Raw genomic sequence first — 25,738 nt, 5'->3', positions numbered from 1 at the left:
TGCTCTTTTACAAATCGCTAGGGTCCCAGCACTGCAGACTTCACACAATATGTAAGGCTTTAAGGGATGAGCAGCTCTTCAGTTTTCACTGTGCAGAGGTAGTGTTAGGACACAAGCAGGGGAATTTTAGACTGAAGTGGAATTTACTCTTATGTTTGGGGAAACCTGTTGCCTGGTATTCCTGGCAGGGACTGATATTGCTCCTCTTGGGTAGGGAGGGGGTTGTAGCTTGTATGAAGTTCAGTGTCATGGAGATGTCTAGAAGCTCTCATTTGAGATGTGCTGCTGTCAAGTTGGACGCTGCCTACAGCAAGCAGTATGTCCTGCTGGGGATGCAAAGCAAAGAAGGGAGCCTTTGTTGAAGATGGGATCAGTTATGCTTGCAATGGATGTAGCAGGCACACCTGAATTCTGCCTCCTACTTGTGTGACCCTTTCCTCTTGCTGCTGAGGGATATCTTGAAAAAACAGTATCTGTCCTGGGGGAGGGACAGCTGCCTTCCTGTAAGTAGTCTTTGCCCTCTGGGGTCTCCCTCCAGCCCTTTGTCTTTCTTCTTGTCTTTGGAGAGTGCCTTTGCCCTCTCTCATTCCTTTCTTGGAGGCCCAAGAGTAAAGGCAAGTTGTGGTGGTTGTTGGTTGGGTTTTCTTTCCACAGGTGAGTATAGGCATGAGAATAGAAGAGCAGGTGTGAGTAGATAGAGGGACCTCATCTCCATCCATAGTTCCTTAAAGCCTCATGTCTACCATCGAGTCCTGCTGACCTCTCCTGCTAATAGCAAACTCAACACTGTTCTAATCTCTTTCCATGCTTGGGTTTTCATAAATTGTTAGCTGCTGAGCTGGCTTTGATCAACATTTTGCAACACCAAGTGAGAGATGTTGGAGAGGGACGTAGCTGGGCTGCCTTTAAGTCACCAAGTGTTACAGGACTTCTCTGCTTAATCTGTAGTGTGTTACTTGATATTTAACCTGTTGCAGCTGATAGCTGCATCTGCTTCCCAATAAAAAAGTGATGAGATAACTTTAATCCTTAGACCTTCTATGTGTTTCCTTAGTGTGTATGTATTTGGAAGAAGTTTTGCAACTTGTGTGGCTTTTGCCTCTGCAGCTGTTGCATGAACTGACTCTTGGAAGTAGAATTGTCAGTCCAAGCCAGAGTGTGACTTCATTTTGTTTGAATTACTGATGAAATATACAGTATGCAATACATTAGTGAAGTGCAAAGGACAATGTGCTTGAGATTGCTGGAAGCTGTGATGGCAAACTGAGTGTGAAATGTAGTTTCAGTGTAATTGGAGGAGAAATAATGCAAGTTTAGTTTTGTTTTGTCTTTTTATTTTAGCAAGTGGCTCGATGGATTCGTGCCTGATGATCTGGAGTATGAGACCTCAGATGAGAGCCTATCGCTTTGTGGGCCACAAAGATGCAGTGATGTGTGTTCAGTTTTCACCTTCTGGTCACCTGGTGGCTTCAGGCTCTAGAGACAAAACAGTCCGTTTATGGGTTCCTAGCGTGTGAGTATCCATTCTGTTCTGTCTCTTTGTGTTTTAACTATGGATTGGGATTTCCCCTTGCTGCTTCATAGCAGTTCTCCAGCTATGGGACTGGGATCTGTTTGAAGGAAAGAACAACCGTTTTATGTGGCAGCTCTAACAGAGGAGAGGTAATTTGGTCTTGAAATTGCGCTGGAAACAAAACTGAAATCCTTTGCAAAGCTTAAAGTCAGTATTAATTTCCTATGCTAATGTAACAAGTCATTAATAATGTAACTTATCAGTGGTGAATTAATGGATTTTTCTTCCCTTTCCTCCCCTAGTCTGTCTTTCCTTATAGCAAATCAATGCTTTGCTTCTCTGTCAGTGTTAAGCAAGATGCTCAAACACAAGCTGGGGTTTAGTGATGGAGATACCTGTTCTGTGAGTGGGGTGGGTGTTACTAGCTTGTATGCTTGCTATAGTCCACAATACAGTTAGGTACCTTTAATCTTTATTTCTTGGTCTCAAACTAGTAACTCTGTGTTTCACTGATAGTAAATGATGGCATATTATTAAGATGAAAGACTACTTTGGATTGTGTATTGACTTTTTTGTGAGCTTGCATATGGTTAACAAGAATTTACTTACCCTTTCAATATCTTAGCTGTCTTAATATTTATGAAGCTTCCATTTTTGAGTAGAGGGTTTAGTTGCCTTAACTCATTAATGCTTGTCAAGTCCTTGACAATCATTGGCTGAGAGACCTCAGAACTTCTATTGTTTTACTCTGTGATGCATTGTTTTAAGTGATATGCCTTCAGCAAGGAACACTTAGTTGAAATACAACACAAACAGGAGAGAGCTGCAGACCTTCTGCTTGAAAACTTGCTGCAAGTAATGAGAAGCTTTTTGCAGCTGAGATGCAGAAAAGCAGCTGCCAGTGTTTCCTCTGGTCTTTTTGGTTCCTGCACTAAACAGTGGGATTATATTTTCTGAATGGACAAGCATATATAAAGGTATTTGAGGTTCCTTTGCTTGTGAAGTTGTAAATTGCTGCTATCAAAGACTAGGATTGGGTCCAGAAGCAGACCTGATGATTATGGTGGCAAATAAAAGGGATTTAAAAAAACCCAACAAACCAAACCACACAAAAACCATCCCCCAACTTTAAGATAAACATGTCACTTCAGAAACCTGGGAAAGCATTTCTAGTTGTTTATTTTTGATGAGTTATTCTGGTTATGATTACCCACTGGAAGCTTTATATGATGCTCTGTTAAACTGTAAGTAACGTCTGCCATGGAACTGAAAGGTTCTGAAAGTAACTTTTTAAAATCTGTGATAAAAGTGACTTTTAAATATCTGATAACATTGCTAGAGTAGTACCCTGCTCTAAGTTAAACTAGATTGATGTGCCCATTTTCCCTTACCCATTAATCATCATGACACTCACCTGAAACTATCAGAATGCCTAAACTCATGTAAATGTAAGTTCCTAGCACTCACTTTGTATTGAGAATGAGTTATGCATCTGGGGCAGATACACCGCTATTGACATGTGACAAAAGTATAGGCCTTGCTTCTTGGGCAAATTCCAGTTTACCCATTAGCTACAGAACTGTCTCAGTGCTTTCATAATGGTGGAGTGACTAAACAGCAAATATGGTAGAAATTGCATAAAGTTAAAACTTAATTTATAGTGAAATAAAACTGAAATATTCAGCTTGTAACTTCAGTAGTAATTAATTTCAGTTTAGTTAAACTTTCCTGGAAGAAATGATCACAATGACATGTCAGCATATGTATTATGAAAAGGCACATGGTGGATTATGATTAAAATTTAACCTTGCTGCTCATCAGTCTCCTATAAAGTGACCAACATTGTCTTTTTGCTATCTCCAGAGCCGTGCTGCTAACACAGAATATAAATTGAAAATAAATTACAGTGTAAGCTTGTTAGATTTGTCAGAAGCCGAAGTATGAATTTTAAGAAAGAACTGGATGTGATGGGAAAACTGAACTTAAATGATGTGTTGGGTGATTCCATCTTGATTGCTTGGGCTGTGAGCACTGGTTGTCATGTCAGAAAAGGGCCAGTGTGGAAAGGGAGTTGTTATTGTTATGCTGGTTGTGAATACCTCGGTGCATGGCACCTTAAATCTGTGTTTGTTTAGTATTCCTTGTCAATTTACCTTCTCTAGGTAGAACAAAAAAAGAGCACTGAGGTTGAATCAGGTTTGAGACCTTCAGCTTGCCAGTTTTGCACCGTTGTTAAAAGGGAAGGGAGAAGCTGCCCCAATAGTCTGTTTGGGGGCCAGGACTTATTTCCAAAGAATCTGAAAACTTGCAGTCCCTTTCAAGGGCAATATGTTACTGAAGCAGTTAATGCTACACTAGTGTTTGGATTTTTGTCTTTGGGATTTGTTTTTTATAAACCGTGCTGACAGAATTTTGTAATTCCACGTTTCTGCATGAGTTTTTGTCAGACTTGGGTATATTCTGTGGTTTTGGACAGAAAGAAAACTTTCCTGTGAAGTAACCTTTACTGTTCTTTGCCTTCTGGCAGCTAAAGGATTAAATAAAACTAGGCAGCTCTGACCTTTTCTGAGGAATATTGCTGGAAGGTATATAGTATTTTGATTTTTTGCCCTTTACAGTTTTAATAGTCCTTAGCTTCAGTATAAAGCCTGTTAAATCCTACTGGAGAAGAGAGCAAACCACTGCATCTTTCTGTTCTCTGTGTCTGTGAATATGGAGCTCCTGGTAGTACAGTACATGTTGGGGATGTGTTTTGGACCAAGAGTGCCATATACCTGTTGGATCTTTAAATATGTTGTGCTTTGGATCTCTAAACATGTCTTGTGTTTATTTGCTAGAAGAACGCCTCTTGCATTTATTTGGAGATGATGGGTAAAGAATAACAACAATACCTTGTCTTTTGTCTTGCCTGGCTGAATTAATGGTAGCTTGCTCAAAGTTGTACATCAGGCATGCTCAATTCAGTTGTGTTATTTCTTGTGTGATGCTGCATCAGAAGCATTCAGCTGGAGTATGGGCCATTACAGGAATAGCTGTGAGGTCATTGCCTGCTTGGCTCTGTCTAGATGAATGGTGAAAACACTTATCTTCCCTCCTTACCTGCCTTGCAGGAAAGGACCTGGAAACATTACAGAAATTCAGCATCTTCTTTTATATTTATGTTTCTGTAAATGTTGTTTTAAATGGTTGCACAAATTAATAATAGCATTTTTGCCCCTTTATAGGAAGCATGGGTTGTTTCCTGCTGGTTTGTGCTCCAGTATTGAACTGGAACAACTGGTTTTAGCTATGTATTCTGTATAGTTCATGAAGCATGAGTGAGTTTGGGGTTGATCAACTTTTTGTTCCTAATGTAAGCACATGCAGTTCCCATAGAAATGGTGGTTAATAGCACTGCTCAGCATACAGAAGCTTTGTGTTTTCAGGTGTGTAATGTCTTTGCTGTCCTGTTGTGCAGTTTTAAAGTATTCTTTCCTTCTTGTATAGCAAAGGAGAATCTACTGTCTTCAAGGCTCATACGGCAACTGTAAGAAGTGTTCATTTCTCCAGTGATGGCCAGTCCTTAGTTACAGCTTCTGATGACAAAACAGTCAAAGTGTGGACGGTTCACAGGCAGAAGTTTCTGTTCTCACTTAGTCAACACATAAACTGGGTTCGCTGTGCCAGGTAAGTATGGCTTTCTGATAAATAGAGGTAGGGATTTATCCCTCAAAGGAGAGACTGAGCATCATGGTCTTGTGCATCACAATTCTATTCAGGATGATTCAAGTGTGTCTAGTGACTGAAATATATTGCTGACCTGCAGAGAGATCTCTTGGATAATAGTTGTGTACTCACTTTGTGCTTCTTCGGTGATCTTTGTCAAGCAGCAACTCTCCTGCTTAGTGATTTGCTTTTACCTGGTACAGAGACTTTTGCATCTTGAAGTTGCTAACAGAAGCAAAATGAGATTGATATTACAATTGTTATTTCAGCTTAGTTACTTTGGGACTTGTCATGCCTCTAGTTAAAAATGGTCACCTGAGCTCCTTCCAAAATGCTGAAGGTGCTGCCATAATAAAAACAGTGTTTCCTGATAACTGTCTCAAATTTGGTTTTCAGTTTTCCATCTCGGTTCTTCAGAGAAATTATTATGTACATATGTATTTATCATAAAGCCACAGTTTCTCTGTACGTGAAAAGTTCACTATAGTTCTTGAACATGGTGGTAGCAGTGACTGGAAGTACTACAGATGCCCACAGTAGAGTAGAAAAAATGTTTTTCCTCTGATGATGATCTCTAGTTAGGGACTCAAGTCCTGGTTCTGTAAAATTATGCCTCTGAAGAGATATATTGATATTTGTTGTCTTGTGTATGAAATTTTGCAATACGAGCTTAATACAGTCTTCTAAGGCACTACAATGATGAAGCTTCTCTTGCTGCAGCTGTTACTTGGGAGTAATTATATTGCTCTGAATGTTTGTGGCAAAGCTAGGAATTGTTTTGAATCGGGGTAGAAAAACAACTTGAGATACACTTAAATTGAAGCAAGTAGGAGAGGAGCTCTTAAGTCAGACTGAAGATTTTCCTGAGGATTATTTTATGTGCTTGTGGAATTAGGGATAGTTTGAGGACCTATGGCTTGCTTTTTTCCCCTTCAACTTACAGCAATTGGATTTTTAGTTTAACTGATGCCAGTGTGACTTGAGTGAGGTGTATTTACCAACATACCCTGACAGCTGGCCAAATCCAGTTGACCCTGTACACCTTTTGTTTGGGGGCACTTCTTAATTGCTATAACTCTTGTCTTAGATTCTCTCCTGATGGACGATTAATAGTGTCAGCCAGTGATGATAAAACTGTCAAACTGTGGGATAAAACCAGCAGAGAATGTATACACTCCTTCTGTGAGCATGGGGGGTAAGTAGCTGGTGGTGCATGAGGACTGACCTTCTTGTGACTGCTGAAATGGGGATGCCTGGTGAATGTACACCTTGTTTTGTGACCAGAGGTCCTTGTCCTGGTAATCATTTCTACCTCTTAAAAAAATCATTAGCACCTATTACAAAAGCAGCCAGCAGAGGATGAGATGCAAAAAGAGCTTCCAAAACTGCTTTGACCTTTTTATGACTTGTCCTGATTGGAACCTTGAGGCTTATTTCAATAACTGTCCATGTCAAACCTTAGTTTCTCTATGCTTGCTTATTTTTAGAGATGCTTAAATTCTTTATTTCTTCTAGCTTTGTTAAGCTTTTTTTATTTTGCTCTGAGTTGAAGTAAATTAAAAGATCAAAAGTTTACTGACAGATCCGTACTTGGATGCTTTCCTTCATTCTCAAATTTTTGAATTTTTTATTTTATGAAGTTATTCCAAAAACCACTTTGTATTCAGAAAAACAGCTGTTGAATTGGAATTATTTTCATGGAGAATATTGAGTGACAACAAAAGTTAATTTGTCCAGAAACACAAAACAAGTCCTTAGAGAACTGAGACTAGAACCTTCCTAGTTTCTTGCTGCATTGAATTTTTAAGTACGAAGTTTTGTTCTTTCCAGGTAATATACAATGATATTAAGACAAATTCAGACAGCACCATTTTTTCCAGTGCTTTTAAGACTATAACTTGTCCAAATGACCAATTGAAATAACTTGCCTTTCTCAGCATTTCTTACAAGAATACTAAAAGGGTAATTAATTTTATCCAATTTCTTGCATGGATTGGGTGAGGAGTTACAGATGCTCTTCACTGAAGGTTCTGAAGGTTTTACTGTACTTGTGTGTTCAAAATAAGAATTGATTGCATACAAGTCCAGAAAGGAATTTGGTCTCAGCCTCGCTACCTTCTAAGTGAAAACATATGATTTCAGGCACAAATTCAGTAAGTTAATCTTAAAATTAGTTAGGAGTAATAGAAGAAAAATATCTGTTCAGTCTTGTACACACCACTCTAGAAATCCTATTAATTTAATAAAGACTTATATTATGCAAACATTAAATGAACACTTGAAAGTGTTGTTGTGACAGTCAGATCCATCAGACTTCAGGAGGCTTGTATCTACAGCTCCTACACCTGTAATGCAAAATGTTGAAGATGGTATGCTTAGATATAATCCTGCAGTCTACTTGGGGGTTATAAGCAAGGTCTTGAGAGATCTAGCAATATGAATTTTCAGGGTACTTTCTTTCTGTAATGTTCAGTGCATCACAATGTAGCTTCCTTTCTTGAAAAGACCTTTTTGATCTTTAGCAAGAGTTGAATGTAAACAGTTGGATTTAACTGCAATTTACAGGTTTGTGAATCATGTGGATTTTCATCCCAGTGGTACATGCATTGCTGCGGCTGGTACAGATAACACAGTGAAAGTGTGGGACGTTAGGATGAATAGACTTCTTCAACATTATCAAGGCAAGTTAAGATCTTAGAAAAATTGGACCTTTCCACATTTTGATATGAATTGCTCTGAAGTCCAAGGACTGTTTGTCCATCACCTGCTGCTTTTCCAGAAAGGCACTGGCTTAGGCCTGCCAGTGGAAGCTATTTTTCACCAAACATCATGCTTTGCTTTCTGTTAGCTCCAAGACTGATTCTCACATACTGGTGAGGAACACCCCTGTTCTGATTTCTTTCCCTGTCCACCATCAAAAAAGGTGAAAAAATATCAATGCTGATGCTGTTGTGTGTTGCAGGTGTTATCTGTGATGCCGCTTGGCTCGTATTCACTGTTCTTGAGTAAATGATATGCAGTAAAAAGGATGTGGCCTTTGCCTCTGAATAAGGCTATAGGAGGAGTCAGATGCATTCCAGCAAAGCAAAAAGTTAAGCTCTTCATGAGAAAGCTAGGAGAACTTAACAAAAGAAGAAAATCAAAATCAGCCAATTGCAATTCTCTACCATGATCCATGTTTACAGTTCTTTCTCCAGTATGTCCTTTTGGTTTTCAGCTTTCAGAATTGGCTTTGACTTTGTTATGCCTTGTCCTTGGAGTAACTAGCTTTTATATTTAGGAGTCTACATTTTTCTTTTTTTTTCTTTTTACCCTTACCTTCAAAATGGCATCTTCTCCCATTACCTGTTCTTGTCAAACTGTTTAGTACTACCATTTGGGAGAATTGGATAGAAAAGGGTCCTTTCCCATCCCTGCAAGCATCTTTAAGTTCGATCATGCTGTTTTGTGCATGTTAGTTGCTTGAACCTAAACATGGGTTTTATTTCCTTTGCTATTAACCATTTTTTGGGCTGCCATAGTATATTCACATATATACTCAAGCACTGTTTCCAGTACAGATAGCTTATTCAACTTAATTTTGTTAGCTTTTCAGGAAGACCGCTTCTGCCAGGTGTACTGTTCTTTCTGCCATTCACATCAGATACTGTCAGTTTGTGCTGTGACAGCCTCACAGCTGAATGCCAGGCAGAAAAGGCAGATAGTAAAATAGTTAGCAGTTGATTCCTGCTAACTTTGCAAGTTAAGAGACAAAAATTGAGTTCTAAATTAAAGCTGTTGGTCCTCCTGGTTTTATGTAACTAGACTTGCTTTTTAAAGTGCTTTTGACTATGTAGCCCTTTAATCATAAGGTGATGAAAGAGTTTGCATAGTCTGTCAATACAAGTTCTCTAGTTTCCCTTGATACAGAAAGGCAGAGAAAGTGTAGCGATGTTTAAGGAGCAGAGTTCTTCTGTTTGTCTTTCTTCACAGCAACCTGTGAAAGACTAGACCTCTTCTGGTAGGTAAGAGTAATCGGAGTTACTTATCATGATGCAAATGCAGACTGTCTGCAGAGAAGCCATTAAAAGTCCTTTGGGTTCCATAAATAAAAGCTCCCCAAAAATAGATTGCTGTGGAGTGGGAATAATCTGCACCTTCAAAATCCTTTCATAATTCTGCTGTATATAGAGTACTGTTCTTTTGCTCTCTGCATATAGATGGAAACATCATTATGATCAATTGATCTGACTGTTAAGCACCAATGATGACACCACTGTCATTGGAACAGGGTTTTTTCTTGGGTAGAAAAAAAAAATCATATTCCTAGCATCAGCTTCCTGCACGTGGATTGTGTTTTATTTCTGGCTTCTAAATGTGAGGTATTCCCTCAAGTGTGTTCTCCCTCTGTAGTCAAGTCGAGCACTCTTTGAACTCTTTCAACTGTAAACCTGCCTGAGCTCCTTGAACTCTCATAGTAGGATTTATTTATTTTGTTTCTTTATTCTTATGGAATCAATCACTTCCAGTTCTCTGATAGTTAACAAAATCTAATGGAAATCAAACCTTTTGAGGACTGTTCATTGGTATTGAGTGTTACAATGATGAATATTGAAGTGTGAGTCTTTGTGTAATAAGCATTGTTAACTTGTGACCCATATCAAAACATGGAAATGCCTTTCTGGAGTCTTGTTGCTAAAATAGGTAGTATGTTTAAATACTTGAACAGTGTCAGATTGTCCTTTAATGTACTTTATCAGCTTTTCCACAGTAGCAAGATCTGCAGCGTGTGTTTCCAGCCACAGTATAACTTGGCTCAAAAATAATCTCTTCCTGCTTTCCGCTTACTGCTATTAAATTGTCTGAATCTAGTGTGGCTTATGTTTGGCTGCCAGGTTTCTTTTTTTGTGTCTTGGAGTTATTATATATTTCCCCTGTATCCCACCCTTACTCAATGGCATTTTAGTCTGATACCCTTGCTATTGAGGTGATCTTTTCCTGTTATGTGTTATTTTTAACAGCTACTGTGTAAATTCTAATTGTGTATTAAACTTTGGACTAGAAATAGAAGAAAAGCTTCTATACGTAAGTTGGTGACAAAAGGAAGACTAGGGAAAATGTGAGCCCTCTCTGGAAGGAAAGGGGAGACCTGGTTACCTGGGATATGGAGAAGGTGGAGGTACCCAACAACTCTTTTGCCTCGGTTTTCACTGGCAAGTGCTCAAACCACACTGCCCAAAGCACAGAAGGTAAAGGCAGGGACTGGGAGAATGAAGAACCACCCACTGTAGGAGAAGATCAGGTTCAAGACCTTCTAAGGAGCCTAAAGGTGCACAAGTCCATGGGACCTGATGAGATACATCTGCGGGTCCTGAGGGAACTGGTGGATGACATTGCTAAGCCACTATCCATCATATTTGAGAAGTTGTGGCAGTTGAGTGAAGTTCCCACTGACTGGAAAAGGGGAAATATAACACCCATTTTTAGAAAGGGGAAGAAATGAAGACCTGGGAAACTACAGGCCAGTCAGTCTCACCTCTGTGCCTGGCAAGATCATGGAACAGATCATCCTGGAAACTATGCTAAGGCCTGTGGAAAATAAGGAGGTGATTTGTGATAGCCAACATGGCTTCCCTAAGGGCAAATTGTGCCTGAAAAATGAGGGGCCTTCTATGATGGAGTTACAGCCTTGGTGGATAAGGGAAGAGCAACTTGCATAATCTACCTGGATTTGTGCAAAGCATTTGACACTGTTCTGCATGACATCCTTGTCTCTAAATTGGAGACACATGGATTTGATGGATGGACCACTCAGTGGATAAGGAATTGGCTGGATGATCGCACTCAGAGTTGTGGTCAACAGCTTGATGTCCAAGTGGAGACCAGTGACAAGTGGTGTTCCTCAGGGTTTGGTATTGGGACCAGCACTGTTTAACATCTTTGGCAGCATGGACAGTGGGATTGAGTGCACCCTCGGCAAATTTGCTGACAACACCAAGCTGTGTGGTGCAGTTGACATGCTGGAGGGAAGGGATGCCATCCAGAGGGACCTTGCCAGGCTTGAAAGGTGGGCCCATGCAAACTACATGAAGTTCAACAAAGCCAAGTGCAAGGTCCTGCACATGGGTCAAGGCTATCCCAGGCACAAATACAGGCTGGGTGGAGAATGGATTGAGAGCAGCCTTGAGGAGAAGGACTTGGGGTGTTGGTTGATGAGAAGCTCAACATGACCTGGCAATGTGCGCTTGCAGCCCGGAAAGCTAACTGTATCCTGGACTGCATCAAAAGAAATGTGACCAGCAGGTCAAGGGAGGTGATTCTCCTATTACACTCCTGTGAGACCCCACCTGGAGTACTGCATTCAGTTCTGGGGCCTCCAACATAGGAAGGATGTGGACCTGTTGGAGTGAGTCCAGAGGAGGGCCATGAAGATGATCAGAGGGCTGGAGCACCTCTCCTATGAAGACAGGCTGAGAGAGTTGGTGTTCTTCAGCCTAGAGAAGAGAAGGCTCTGGGGAGACCTTATAGCAGCCTTCCAGTAGCAGGTGGACTTCCAGGTGGTCTACAAGAAAGCTGGAGAGGGACTTTTTACAAGGGCATGTAGTGATAGGACAAGGGGTAATGGCTTTAAACTGAAAGAGGGTAGATTTAGATTAGATATAAGGAAGAAATTCTTTGCTATGAGAGTGGTGAGGCACTGGAACAGGTTGCCTGGAGAAGTTGTGGATGCCTCCTCCCTGGAAGTGTTCAAGACCAGGTTGCATAGGGCTTTGAGCAGCCTCGTCTAGTGGAAGGTGTCCCTGACCATAGCAGGGGGTTTGGAACTAGATGATCTTTAAGATCCCTTCCAACGCAAACCTTTCTATGATTCTAGGAAATAGTCAAAAGCCAAAGAAACCTAAAATTGCAGTGGTAGCTGTATGCTGTCACTTCATGCACCTGTGACTGCAAACTGATGCATTTGTAACATGTTCTGGAGATGTGTTTGTAAGTCTTGCTCTTCCAAGGGTTTATATTATACACTTGCCTTTTGGCTAAATTGGATTTAGTTTTGTGGCTCTCCCATGTGAAGCTGCCATCTCAGTCCCACTAGAGGGCATCCCCTCCCTCAGTACATGCTCATGTTGCCTGATTTCAAGGGAATCTATTTTAAAGATTGAGTTGCATCAAGGAGTTAATAGATAAGTAGCCCTGCAACAGACTCTTGCATGTTAAAGTTGGGTTTCCAAAAACTGATTAGTCTTTTAGCAGTGTTGCTCTTGTTGCCAGGACTTGTTCCGACTGTGACATTTGTAAATGAAATTTGGAAGTAGAGAGCAAATTGCAAAACCTTTTGTATGGTGTGGGGTTTTTTTTAAGCAAATTAAAGTATGCTCTGGTCATATTTACTGTACAGGAGAACAGACAGATGCTTTATTCAGTCTTCTACTTGGTGCTAACTTTTTTGTACAGCAGATCATCCCCCACAAAAATGGCCAATGTTTATTGCCTGACATTTTTTCCTCTGCAAAGTTGTGTGTGGGGCCACCTTTATTGCAGGTCTATGGAAACAGCTTTAACCTTTTTTTAATTGCTGTTTAAAAAGAGCAATTGGTACTTTTGTACAGTTCACCTGGTGCTGTGGATGATGGTTATCTGTTCACTGGGGACTGTGGCTGTGTCAAGTCCATCCTAATTTATCTTCTGACTGCTGTTACTAAGAGGTTACATTCACTGATTACATAACAGTAGTATTGCTAGACTTGGGACAGTTATGTTCAGTCACTCTATAGGCTGGCATGACTCTATTTTAGTAATTAATGTCCCAGTATATGTCTCTTAACTGGCGATTATTTTTCTAGGGCTTGGCTGGTAGAAGGGTAGGCTTGTAGCAGCAAGTCACTGGGAGATGCCACCTTGTGCTGCACTGGATTTATCATTTAGAATATGAAATAAAGTGAGGTTACAGGATGTGTTGGCAAGTTTTTGAAGAGGTATTGTGAATGGTCTTGTGGGAGATACAAGCTGTTTTGGCAGGAGAGATGAAGTTTCTCTGAGCTTACAACAGCCAAGAGCTACTTGGGCACAGAAGCTGTGACTGCTTACACAGCCACAATCTGTGTGATTCCTTTCCATTATGAAAAGTTTTTTTGGTGAAAGTGGAAATATTTTATTAACTATCTGGAACTTGGGAGGATACATCTTTAACTTCATCTATTTCTGGTGTGATTCCTTTCAGAATGTGCCTTAGTTAACAAAATATGTTTGCTTTTACCTGGATATAGACACTAATGGGGTAAGGAATATTACAAATCACTTGGAATAAAATTTTCAAAGGAGAAATGTATTTAGTACTCTTCCAGGAGGAAAAACTCCATGTAGACTCTTTCTCCTTTAATACATAGTGTAACATGGGGCTGGGGAGTAGAGGAAGATTTAGCTGTGTGATAGAGGCAGTATTCACCAACAAGAATAACTGTTTAGAAGTTACCTATGTTGAGTTAATGTTTTCTTCTGTTTTCTTAATAGTCCAGGTCAAGAGGAGTTATGTTCTCAGAACTTAAGCTATCTAGTGTTTCTGGGAGTTTAAAAAGTAGATGCATTCTGTTTTACGATTGAGCAGGGTTATTTCAGATTTCTGCTTCAAAACTGCATCCACAAAAGATAATATTTGGTTCTAGTGTCTTTAAAATTGTATTTTGAATGTTTTTTGACATGCAGTTTGGATTTGGAATGCACAGTAGACTCTCAAGGGAATATAAACTTAGTTGGGGGAGGGGGGGGGTATGTGTGTGTACTAGTAGTAGTAGACTTGAGATACCAGAACATTTGGAGGGTACATAGTATAATTAAGAATAATAAGATAGTTAAAACCTTCTTCAAGCATAGTCTTAATATTTTGTGGTGTCACATACGCTCAGAAAGCTGTGCATATGTAAAGTACTGCATGTTCTCATAAATAAATATGTTCAGTAGCCTGTTTTGTAAAAGTTCAGGGAGGGGGAAAAAAGCCCTGCGTTAGGTAGATGTTTAATGTTACAGTGAACTTAAAAGTGTAGTTTGACTTTTTTTCTAGAGCATTTTCTTTAACTCTTTTCAAAGTAACTCTTAGGCTTCATTGTCCTGCAGGAAGGGTTGCTTTATTGGAAGTTCACTCTTGATAGTTTGTCTACTCATACTTGTTTTAAATTTTTGGTGAGGTAAATTAGATGGATGAGGGAATTATGCTTATACTGGACCATCTTCAAGCTGCTGGTTGTTCTTCCCTAGTTTCTCTGAAACCCAGTCTTGGTTAGAGTTGGGTAGTAAGCCAAAAGAACTTGTGCAATACCAACTTTGAGTTTCTTCCATCATAATTTCAGTTTCTTTCATCATAATTCATTTTCTCCTTAATGTACCAGCATATAGTTTATTCTAGAATCACTTAGGAGTGAGCACAGCAGCTCCACAGTAGTAAAATATGTCAATGTCCAGCTTTCTCACAGAATCATATAGCTCACTTGTGCATATAGTTACTTTTTGGGGCTATGCTGGAAGCTTTTGTAGTCTTAAATCTCCCAGAATAATTGCCAAAGTTTCCTTTTTCCTTTCTATAAAGTAGTGCCTATTTTTATAAGAATTGAATACCGCCCTTGTTCTCTAATGCTTTGAAGAGTTTTTGTGGAATGTTTCCCCCATGATAACTTTCCTGTTAAACTTTATAACATAAAATGGGAATGTGCTTGTACTTTATTTTATTCTTTTGCTTTGGGCTTATGTAAACTGGTCTTGGTGATTGTGTATGTTTTTTCCATCTGTAGTGCACAGTGCTGTGGTAAACAGCCTTTCCTTTCACCCTTCTGGAAACTATCTGGTTACTGCTTCCAATGATTCAACTCTTAAAATTCTGGACTTGCTAGAAGGAAGACTTCTGTATACTCTTCATGGTCACCAGGTGAGACAAAGCCTTTTATACAGTAACATACAAACCCATAACAAACTGGACAAATACGTGCTTGAGCCTTTTGTTCTTCATAGCCAAGAATCTTTTGAAAACTTCTTTGCATAAAATGATGATACTAATAATAATCTTTGAGATCATGACTGTTTTGAAGGGAAGGCCTATGGAGAGGGAAGGAGGTAAGGCAGGGATGGAGAGGATGAGAAAACAAGGCAGAAAGGGAGCTCTGGTATTAATGATGCAAGTCTAAGTCCTAAGGGGTATGGTCAGAACTGTACCCCAGACTCTAATCCTGGGTCTGTCATGCAGTCTCTGTACTACAGCTCTGACTCCCTCTCTAGAGTGGTGCAAACAACACTTGGCCCCCAACTTAAGTATTATGAAGATAAATGCTATTCACCTGACAGGATACTTAGGGACAGTAGTGGCAAAATAGGGAAATATATTTTGGGATGTGATTTGGGAACATGTTTCCATTTTGTTAACAGTATAAATTAAATAATTTAAGGTGATAAATGCTGCTGGTTGGTTAAGTTTAACTGATTGGCCTATTAGTATTATGCTGCTGGACGTGTTGCTTGTAAGGTTAATTATATGAATGCTTGGAGCTCTCTTTAAATGAAAATAAATAGACTAATTTCATTGTCCATGCTGAGTGGGGCTCGAAGGCATGAAAAGGCAGACCTACTTTAAAGGTTCCCTTTCCAAAGGGACAAAGAGAGGAGAAATTCCTAACCTGCTTGTGTCTTTCTTAAAATGGGGGCTGAGTCTTAAAGCATCAGAACTAGCTGGGGAAAAATCGCAGCCTGAAGCTATTGGGAGTGGTGGAGATGGTTCTGGGTGATAATGGTAGCTGTGTAAGCCACAAAACTGATAATTCTGGCTTCTTGTGGCTTTGTTCAGTGAACTGCCTTGTCTGATGTCTAAAAAGGTCAAGTTTGTTCTGTAACTTCTCTTATTCTAGTGTTAATAAACTTCTTTTTTGTGATATTAATGGAAAAATAGGACAACCTCATACTTAAAGCTCTACTTCATGGAAAGATCTGATTAAAACTGACCAAAGGGTTCAAATGCTGAAAAGAATGAGGGAAAGATAATAAATGCTGGCTATCCTAACATGTAAACCTTGACTGCATAAAACTTTTTTACTTTAAAAACTGAACTAAGTGGATACTCTTACTGGATAGGGGCTGTGAAGCTTCTAACTGTTGTCCTAATCTCACCTTCATATTTGTCTTTCGTGTTAATTGATCAAGTGAGTGCTTAGGAAATAGCTTTCTGGAAAAGGGTAAGTATGGAGGGACAGTGGATCTTTTGCACCTTGCCTCAGGAAGGGATGTGCCTGGTTATTCAGCAGGAGGCTGAACCTGCTTTCCATTTTATAGAATCATAGAATCATTTAGGTTGGAAAAGACCTTTAAGATCATCCAGTCCAACCATTAATCATAGAATCGTCTAGGTTGGAAAAGACCTTTAAGATCATCCAGTCCAACCATTAATCATAGAATCATAGAATCGTCTAGGTTGGAAAAGACCTTTAAGATCATCCAGTCCAACCATTAACCTACACTACCAAGCCCACCTAAACCAATCAAGGGTAGACCAGACTAAACCATATCCCGAAGTGCCACATCTACCCGTTTTTTGAACACAAATCATTACATTTGAACACAAATCATTAATGATAGATTAATTTATCATTACGAAGTCCACCACTAAACCAATTAAGGGCAGAGTAGCAATTTCATGTTTCCTGGCTTGGTGGCTGGATCATTTATAATGAAAGTAAAAACTTTCCAATCATTAAGATTGGAAAGGACCTCTAAGATCATCAGTCCAATCATCAACCCAACACCACCATGTCCACTAAACTATGTCCTAAAGTGCCATGTCTACCCATTTTTTGAATGCTTCCAGGGATGGTGACTCCACCACCTCTCCGGGCAGCCTGTTCCAATGATTGACTACCCTTTCCATGAAGAAATTTTTCCCAATATCTAATCTAAACCTGTCACAGCTTGAGCCCATTTCCTCTCGTCCTATCACTTCTTACTTGGGAGAAGAGCCCAACACCCACCTCACTACAACCTCCTTTCAGGTAGTTGTAGAGTGTGATAAGGACTCCCCTCAGCCTCCTCTTCTCCAGACTAAACAACCCCAGTTCCCTCAACCACTCCTCATAAGGCCTGTGCTCCAGACCCCTCCCTTCTGAGCTGTCGGCTGCTCCTCAATGAGTGCAGTGGCACAAAAAAAGAGTTTTGCTTTGAGAGTCCAAAACTGATTATGGTGATTGAGGTCTTCAGAATTAGACAATAGAAAGTCCCTTTAGGCTGATGCTACAAAACAGTTGGTTTGTGAATCATCTGCTCAAAAGTAGAATTAAAGCTCCATATTACTTCCCTCCCTCCCACCCACTGTTTCAGACCAGTTAGGCATCTGCTACTCTCCCAGAGGCATCTAACTGACATTGGAAATGCTTTGACACTGGCACAGCTGAAGGTTAGTTGCCATTGTGGGATTACACCTCCTTTGGTTTGGAAACAAGGAGAAGTATAAAGTGGTTGGTAGCGCTTTCTGGTCATCCGTATGGGTATTTCAGAAATGGCTGTGGAACCAGTCCTGGCATAGCCCTGGGCAGGCATTCCCTCTGCTGGCATGTGCTGTTTTGTTGTGGGTTGGTTCTTTTAATGCCTGATTTAACAGATACCTTGCTTTTCCACTAAAAGTGTATGATAGCGTGTGCTTCATTCACAGCAAGCAGCCGGCAGTGACAACAGGCCCTGCTTTCATCAGGGCTGCTGAGGTGGATTCCTGCACTGGCTGCTTTTCTGGCCTGCTCTGCTCATAGATAAACTCAGGCTACTCAGTATTCAGGGCTTCCCTTCCCCCCCACCCCCCAGCCTTACTGTGATTTCTGTCAGTATCTCCAAGTGGCTAAAAATGAAGTGGGTGTGGATTTTTTGGTCATTAAGTAGATTTGCCTTTTTATGTGAGGGCTATAGGTTAGTCACCAAATGACCAGCCTGTTCTGAAGACATTCTTGAGTTGTGACTTTGTGTGGGTGAATGTACTAGTTGAGATTTTGGTCTTAGTCTGACAGCTGACTGCTGTTATGTTGTTCTGGGAAGGCTGCATGCGAGTGGACACTTGAAGGAAAAAAATGTAAGGTCCTTTAGACATTACTTTGACGCAGTTGCTGGAGTGCCAGGAATTTGTTAGCAGCTGATTAGCTGTAGTTTACATAGGGAGTATTGCCAAGTTTACATTGCTGTCTTTAATTGTAATGTAGCTGGCCCCCTTGTAGCAGAAGGATCATTAGAAACAGGAGTTTGCAGCTTGGAACTGACGTCTTGCAGCTGTGAAATATCATTCTGTATTGTGCTGCATATTTTAGTTCTGAAGTGCTTCAAGCTGTAAAGGGATCTTGCTTAATTCCATACAGATGAGACACCAGCTTGGTATGTAGGTCCACCTCTGGTACTGAATCATTATTGAGGAGCAGAATGTTTTGGGGCCTGTAAGTCACCTCTGGACAGCTGCTAGAGGAGAGCAAGTATGTACACAGTGCCTGTCTGCCCTTTGGGGCAATTTGATTAGAGCATTTCCAGACTGACTTCCGTAGGGAATGGAAGTTCTCAGTAAGTATTTAGAAAACATCTACATGATTATGTTTATAAATAGGAAGACAAAAAATGTGAAAGTTATGTTTCTCCAAGCAACCTTGACTTGAACCATGAAGTAGCTGTGTTCCACCTACCTGGGTGGCATAAGGGCTCTCTGCTTTGCTGGATGACTAAAGAGCAAGATCTGAGCAGGTGCACAAGAAACAAATGTGCTCCTTTACTGTCTGGTGCCAGCTCTATCTAGGTGGCATTAAACATCTGTGCACACCTAGTCATCTTTGAAGGGTGTGAGGACGTCTCAGGGCTGCACAGAACTGGATGAGCAAAGGGAGAGAAGGGGTATGTTGCAAACAACAAGCAATTCATTTGAGATCAGTATTTCTGAGTATTAAAAGGAAATATGAGTGCTCTATTCTTCCCTTGTAATTTTTTTTTAAACTGAAGCTTTCAGGAGTTAAAAAGCTACTGAAGGTTCAATTATAAGGTGCCAGTGTAAATTTTCCCTGTGTTAGCTCTAGCCCTTACTCCCTGGTGAAGGAAGGTGCAGGCATGGCAGTCTTGCTCTGTGTAGTGATACAGGAGTTTTTTAAAGCTCAGTGGACTGAAAATCCTTATGACTTCTTGTCAGAGGTTTTCTGCATGAAAACGTCCCTTGTTGCCATTGCCATCTCTGTCCCCTGTGCCTTTCTTCTTGGTTCTCTTTCACTCTCCCTTTCTCTCCTTTATGTTATCACCCCCATTGCGTAGTTTCTAGGAATCTGCCCTTTATATCTAAATACTGTTTAGTCCTTACCGTTGGAGATGTGGATTATTTCCACAGCCCCTATTGCTTTCCACTCCATCCCCACTTGAGGATAATACTCAGCTCTGTCCTGTACCTCTTGATTTGCCAGTGTGCATTGCCTATGCTGACACCTTTTCCCCTCTCCACTTCATCTTTGGGGTATCTGTGTTCTTTGTAAAAAGACAACAGACATCCATGGCTTTCATAGCTTTTTTTTCTGGCTGTTGTCTCTTTCTAAGACTTGGATTTTCCTGTCTGATGCTTCTTCTGCGGGATACGTGCTGCATCCTGTACCAGATTGTGAAACAAGTGTGTGTAGCTCTCACCTGTCTTACCCCTTCTATTTCTTCCTGCCTCTGTCTTCTCTGAATTCAGCTTTCTTCTCCTACTATGTGTCCTGCTATTGTCTTTCACCTTTTCTGATGAGACTGAATAGATCTTCATAGCTGTGGGTTTCCTTGCTGCAAGTTTGTCATGGATCCTGAGATACAGGTTTAGTGCTTCCGCCTTACCAAAAGGTTTGTGTTTTTCAATTTGTCTTCACTGAACTCTCTTTACTGCTTTATCTGCTGCTGAAACCAAGTGATAGGTGAAAGACACATGACATCAGCATCTTGTCTCAGGCCCTCTGTGTTCTTTGGCACTCGAATGCTTTTATCTAGTTTTTTACCTGCTCTTGGTGCTTTCATAATTGTCTTACTCGCTTATTCTTTGCATCTTTTGCTCCTCTACCCTCTGTCATTTCAGTGTCCATCTGTCCAAGTGTGACTTGCCCTCTTCTTCTGTGCCATGAAACAGTTGAAAGCACCGTGAACAGTGCCAATGACTGCTCTATTACTTCTTTTTTTGCCTTGAACTGATGATCCCATGCCTCAGATTCCAGCATACTTGTTGCTGCCTCTGAGTTGCTTCTCAGACTTCATCACCACTTGTATCTCCTTTTTCTTTTTGCACTAGTTAATCTATTCCAGGATAGTCTGACTGAATGTGCTGGCTCGTATCTTCCCACTTCTACATCTGCTTTTGTGGGCAGCAGAAGAGGAAGATCTCCTTGAACTCAACTATTTGCATCCTCTAGATAGGCCTTGTACCAGTTCTTGGCACCTCCCTTACTCTCTTATATGGCCCTTCTCTGGTATGCATTACTTTCTTCCAGGATTTAAAAAAAAAAAAAAGGGGGGGGGGGGGGGGCGGGGAGAAAGTCTCCTGGCATCCTTGACCTCACTTGTCTCTCCAGCTACCTTTCCCTCTACCTCTCCTTTCATAGTGCAGACTGTGCATCATTAAATTACTTTCCTCCAGTTTATTCAATGGGCTCAAGCTGTGCCAGGGGAGGTTTAAATTAGATATTAGGAAAAATTTCTTCACGGAAAGGGTAGCCAATCATTGGAACAGGCTGCCCAGAGAGGTGGTGGAGTCACCATCCCTGGAAGTGTTCAAAAACTGGGTAGACATGGCCCTTTAGGACATAGTTTAGTGGACATGGTGGTTTTGGGTTGATGGTTGGACTAATGATCTTAGAGGTCCTTTCCAACCTTAATGATTCCTAGTTTTTACTTGCATTATAAATGATCCAGCCACCAAGCCAGGAAACGTGAAATTGCTACTCTACCCTTAATTGGTTTAGTGCTGGACTTGGTAATGTTAGGTTAATGGTTGGACTGGATGATCTTAAAGGTCTTTTCCAACCTAAACAATTCTGTGATTCTGTTGATTCCTGGACACTCTCTTGCCTGGCTCTTGTTTCTTCTGTTATGCTGAAGCCCAGATGTTAGCTCTGTTCCTAGCTGAAGCTCACAAGTCTGGCCTCTCTTGAATTGAATTTACTGCTGATGTTGGCCCTGCTGTTCTTGAAATCGTGTGCCTTCTGTTCTCCAGCAGCTCTTATGAGGGAGGAAATGGTCTTCAAGAGGGTTTTCTCTGTGTCTGTCCACTTTTTATAGATGGTACACATTCATCTGCTATCTGCATGCAGGTATGACTGTTTGCTCCAGGCATATTTCCATTTCTCCAAACTAAACTCTTGGCCTTTCTCTTAAGCATTTACTTCAGAGAGATCTATTTTTAGCTCCACCTTTGAAAGCTTTGTGTTCAGGTATGCCATTCCTGTTGTCTCTTGTCATCCCTGTGTCAATTGTTACTGATGCTATTAGCATTCTGGCAGTCACTCATTCACTGTTGTAGTCTGTGTCCTGGCTTCGGATCCCGTCTCTCTAGGCAATGAATGCATTCAAGCAATTTAGAATAGTTCTGAACATCTTTTTCTAAGGCCACACTTAGTATTTTGTTTAAGCTGACCAACCTGTGGATTGCTAGGGCAATAAAGGCTTTGTGATCACTAGCCTCCTTCTGTAGGAAGTGGGGAAAACAAGGAGAAGGTATAGTCTCTATCTCTGGGGGGTAGTCTGCACATAAATTAGATTGTGTAATGTGCTGCGCTTCATCCTTCTTTAATCCCACTTCTAGCTGCATATGTAGGTCACTTGGTGTTTCAGCTACCATGGTGTGGCTATCTGACCTTGCCTGAGTCTTGTTCATTGGGAGCGCTGCTGCAAAGGACTAGGTTTGATCCTGTGATCATTCCTTCTGTATGGCTTCCTTTTTTTGTTTCCAATTTCTTTGCCACATCCATTGTGTGAGCAATTTGTCCTTTTTCAAGGCTCCCTGGGTTTTATCTCTGCCTTGCCTGGTATTCCTCTTTCACTAGAGGAGATGAGTTGAATATTGATTAGGGCAATGTTCTTCCCACTTAGCATTTCCAGTGGATGACTTTTTGCTTTCTTCTGTACTTGCCCTCAAACTTTCTGCAGCTGTGTCCCAGTATCACCAAAACTATTATAATAAATTTCAAACTTTGACATGCATGAAAGCTCAACAGTCCTCATGTTGTTGGCCTGCTGAGGGCTAAATAGAAATGTTCCTTACCGCTGACTTTGTGTATCTCATTGTCCAATCCCATCTTTCTGCAGCTTGCTGTTTAATCTAAGGCAAGAAGCTGTAGGAATTTGGGGACTGGTGTTAGCAGCTTGTGTGCAGCACCTAGAACAGTGATGATGCAGAACTGGAACTTCTGAACCCTCAGGAAGTACTAATAGGAGGGCATTTGTATCTTTCTACAGAAGGAGGAATAAAGTGATTCTTTAGAAGGTTCCTGCATCACATCACACATGTTCTAGCTGCACGGCAAATAAGCTTAAAATTTTCCCTATGGCTTGTACAGAAGAATATACTGCTGCTGCTTTCTGCCACTTTTGATGCAAACAGTAAGTTTAAATGGGGGGTGTATGTGGAGTCTGAAGGAAGATTTGAATTCTTCAGTCTCCAACCATGTACCTGTTGTTCAGGACTGTATCAGAAACCTGTTGGATCTCTGCTGTGCTTACCTGGAACAAATGGGAGTTAGTCATGTGTAGCTTTTTATTTTTGTTTTGTGTATTTATATTAAATTGCAAGAGTATTTGGCAAACTATTAGCTGTATGTTGCTATAGCAAACCTGTTATATCTGGGAAGAGTGCTGTAAGTATATGTAGCAAAAATACTTTTCACTTAATTTAGGTCAACAAATCTGTAGAGGATGTTGTGTCTGTAGACTTGTTTGTTGCCCTTTCAATTTATAAAGGCACATTCAGACTTTGATATCAGTTTCTATTTTGGGAGGAACATGTCCTGTTGAACGTTCTCCCCCCCACCCCCCCCCGCCCCTTCCAGAATGCCATAACTTTGGAGTCAGTTCATTGCCTGTTTTGATGTGATTTGTATTGTGCTAAACTTTGTCTAAATACACTGAAATACTTAGACTGATAAAAATAATTTTGTGAAACATTGCTCTTCTCCAGTGTTCCTCACTTGTGCTTGTTCCTGAACATTTTGTCTTAAACAATGTCTTGAATGTTTTGGGGCTTTTTTTTCCCCTCCTAACCTCACTGGTTTATTACAGTCAGTGTGCAGCTTCTGTATCCTCAGCTCTTATCTTTGAGCAATGTACACAACTGTGCAGTTTTCTGGCTATGTACTTGTTTCTGCCCTTCCTTATTGCTTATTTGTCTTTGCTTTTGCTTTTTTTTTTACTTTTGAGAGTCTCTATTCCTGACAGTGTGGGCAGAGGGCTGAACTGCTGGGTAAGGTGGGTGGGACTAGAAGTCAGAGGCATGCTTTGTCTCAGCTGACTGATGGCAGTGTCTTTGGTTTGAAATACCTGCACTGTTTAATGCTGTGTTAGTTGAACAAGCTTAGTCATGCTAATGACTGCACATATGTTTTGAAATTGCTGCTACTAGATCAATTTTGGCAAGATCTCTTGAGTGAGATGTTGCTACTGGAAGGTCTCAAAACTTTTTTAAATCACTGCAGGTGAAAGGATATATGGAAATACCTTAATGTGTTTTAAGGAAGCTAAAACTCTTCGCACTGGGAGTGACCACATCAAGACTAGTTTTGCTAGCATAACCTCGTGCCAGCATATTTGAAAGCAATGCAGGACTGTGGGGCACGCGTTGCGTTGAGAGTTGGGTGTTTATCCTAAATGCAATCTTTGGGTATTTGTCTACCTTCAGGATTTATAATGGCAAGTTAACTTATACAAAGTAGGAGAGAAAGAAGGGAAACCAGAAATAAACTAGATGTGAGATTTCTATGTGATGCCCATTGAGATGATGTGAACTCTTAATAGAATAGGCCATCCTTGCAACTTGATGCAGGGTGAGGAGAAGCTTCTTACTTGCCTTCTGAGATATATGATCTTACTTGAAAGAGGATAACTACTTCTGTCAACAGGTGTGTGTTTGTGTGGTGGGGTTTTCTGGTGGTTGTGTTGTGGCTTTTCTGGTGGTTTTTTTGGGGGTGTTTTTGTTTCAGTCTGTCACAAGTTCAGCTGGCTCTCCCAGCAAACTTGGCTGTTCGCAGCCTCTGGAAGTGCTTGTTCCTGCCTCTGCCCATTTCAGCTGGGGCAAAAGCTCAGGCTTCGGACAGTCTGCATAGTAACACATTCGGTAGCTGACATAAAACTTGACTATCTGGGTCCTCAGCTGTTTATTCTAAGCAGAACAGTTTGTCTGTTGTGCCTGTGCTCAAACACACGTAGTGATTTCCCAGCTCTGTTTAACTGCATCTCGGAGCGCCTGCCTCATCCTTCCCATGTGCATCCTCCTGTGTGCTTTCTGAAAGGTTGAAAATGTATTAATAGATACACGGTGTGAAATGCATGCTTTTACTTAAGCAGTGCGGTAGCAGTCAGCACCATTTAAAGTCTCTCAGAACCAACTGTTTTAAGAGCAAGGCTTCCTCAAAATGCAAGTGCCTGTACTATACAAAGATGATCCTAAATGCATTAATTCTGGCATCTTTTCTGTGAAACTAAGAGAAAAGCAGTTTTAAGCCAGCCTTCCATTATTCAGTTGAAAACCGGACACCTATTGTTAGCCTATAGCTTAAACATGGCAAATGAGTAAGGAGTGCCTGCCTGCTGCTTGCATTCACCTGTGGTGCTGCAGGTGCCTGTTTGGTCTGAAGTCTCTATCTGTGCTTGGCCACATGCTCCACTCATTAAGGGGATATGAAGCAGTGATTCTGTTTTGGTTCTGATGGCTTTGGATGTCCCCCCTGTGTTGACTTTGTCCTGCTAGTTGGTATCCGAAGAGAATAACTGCCTCCTGCAAAACTCTGCTGTATTCGGTAGTACTATCTAAGTAGAAGCTAATGTACAGATACAGTATATTCTGCTGATGCTGCTCTGTCTGCTATTCAGTGACCTGCTCTTCTTTCCAGTGCTCCTCAGGTAGCCTGGCTTTTTCTTCCTCCTGTTCTGGAAACAGAGGTCTTGTACTTTGTGGACTTCTTGATGGCCAAGTCTGAAATAAAATGAGTAATTGGATTCTGTTCTGAATACTGAATCTTGTGCATTCAGTTATTCTGCTTGTACAGATTCCTTCACTTAAAATGCTTCTAACCTTCATCAAATTAATTGATGTATATTGATTGCTTTGGTTGATAGCTGGTCAGGCATGTCTTGAAGTTGTGTTGTGCTAGAGTGGGCAAGAGCTTTAAGCCTTGGGTCTTTTGCAAGAAGCAGTTTGCATGGAATATCCTAGAAGTATGTAGGACAGCATGTGATGACTATATAAAAAAAAAAACAAACCAAAACCACAACCTTTTCCTTTGTGGTACAACTGATTCTTTCACTTCTTGCCTGTAGCCCTGCCTGTTGGCTATTTTCATC

General features: G+C 40.8%; 1 protein-coding gene across 1 annotated transcript in view; it reads left to right on the top strand.

Annotated features, from left to right (window-relative positions):
* The window catches only part of POC1A (POC1 centriolar protein A), a 65,833-nt gene that overhangs the window by 3,484 nt on the left and 36,611 nt on the right, over positions 1 to 25,738 (top strand). The window contains exons 3-7 of the mRNA XM_075713968.1: positions 1,342 to 1,513; positions 5,000 to 5,179; positions 6,306 to 6,413; positions 7,784 to 7,899; positions 14,977 to 15,110. Of these exons, the coding sequence (XP_075570083.1) occupies positions 1,342 to 1,513; positions 5,000 to 5,179; positions 6,306 to 6,413; positions 7,784 to 7,899; positions 14,977 to 15,110 (710 nt within the window). The remainder of the gene's footprint in view (positions 1 to 1,341; positions 1,514 to 4,999; positions 5,180 to 6,305; positions 6,414 to 7,783; positions 7,900 to 14,976; positions 15,111 to 25,738) is intronic.

This window comes from Pelecanus crispus, chromosome 7 (assembly GCF_030463565.1).
Source record: "Pelecanus crispus isolate bPelCri1 chromosome 7, bPelCri1.pri, whole genome shotgun sequence".
Classification (NCBI taxonomy): Eukaryota; Metazoa; Chordata; class Aves; order Pelecaniformes; family Pelecanidae; genus Pelecanus; species Pelecanus crispus.
The sequence above is the reverse complement of the archived record's forward strand: the minus strand, read 5'-3'. Positions and strand labels throughout refer to the sequence as shown.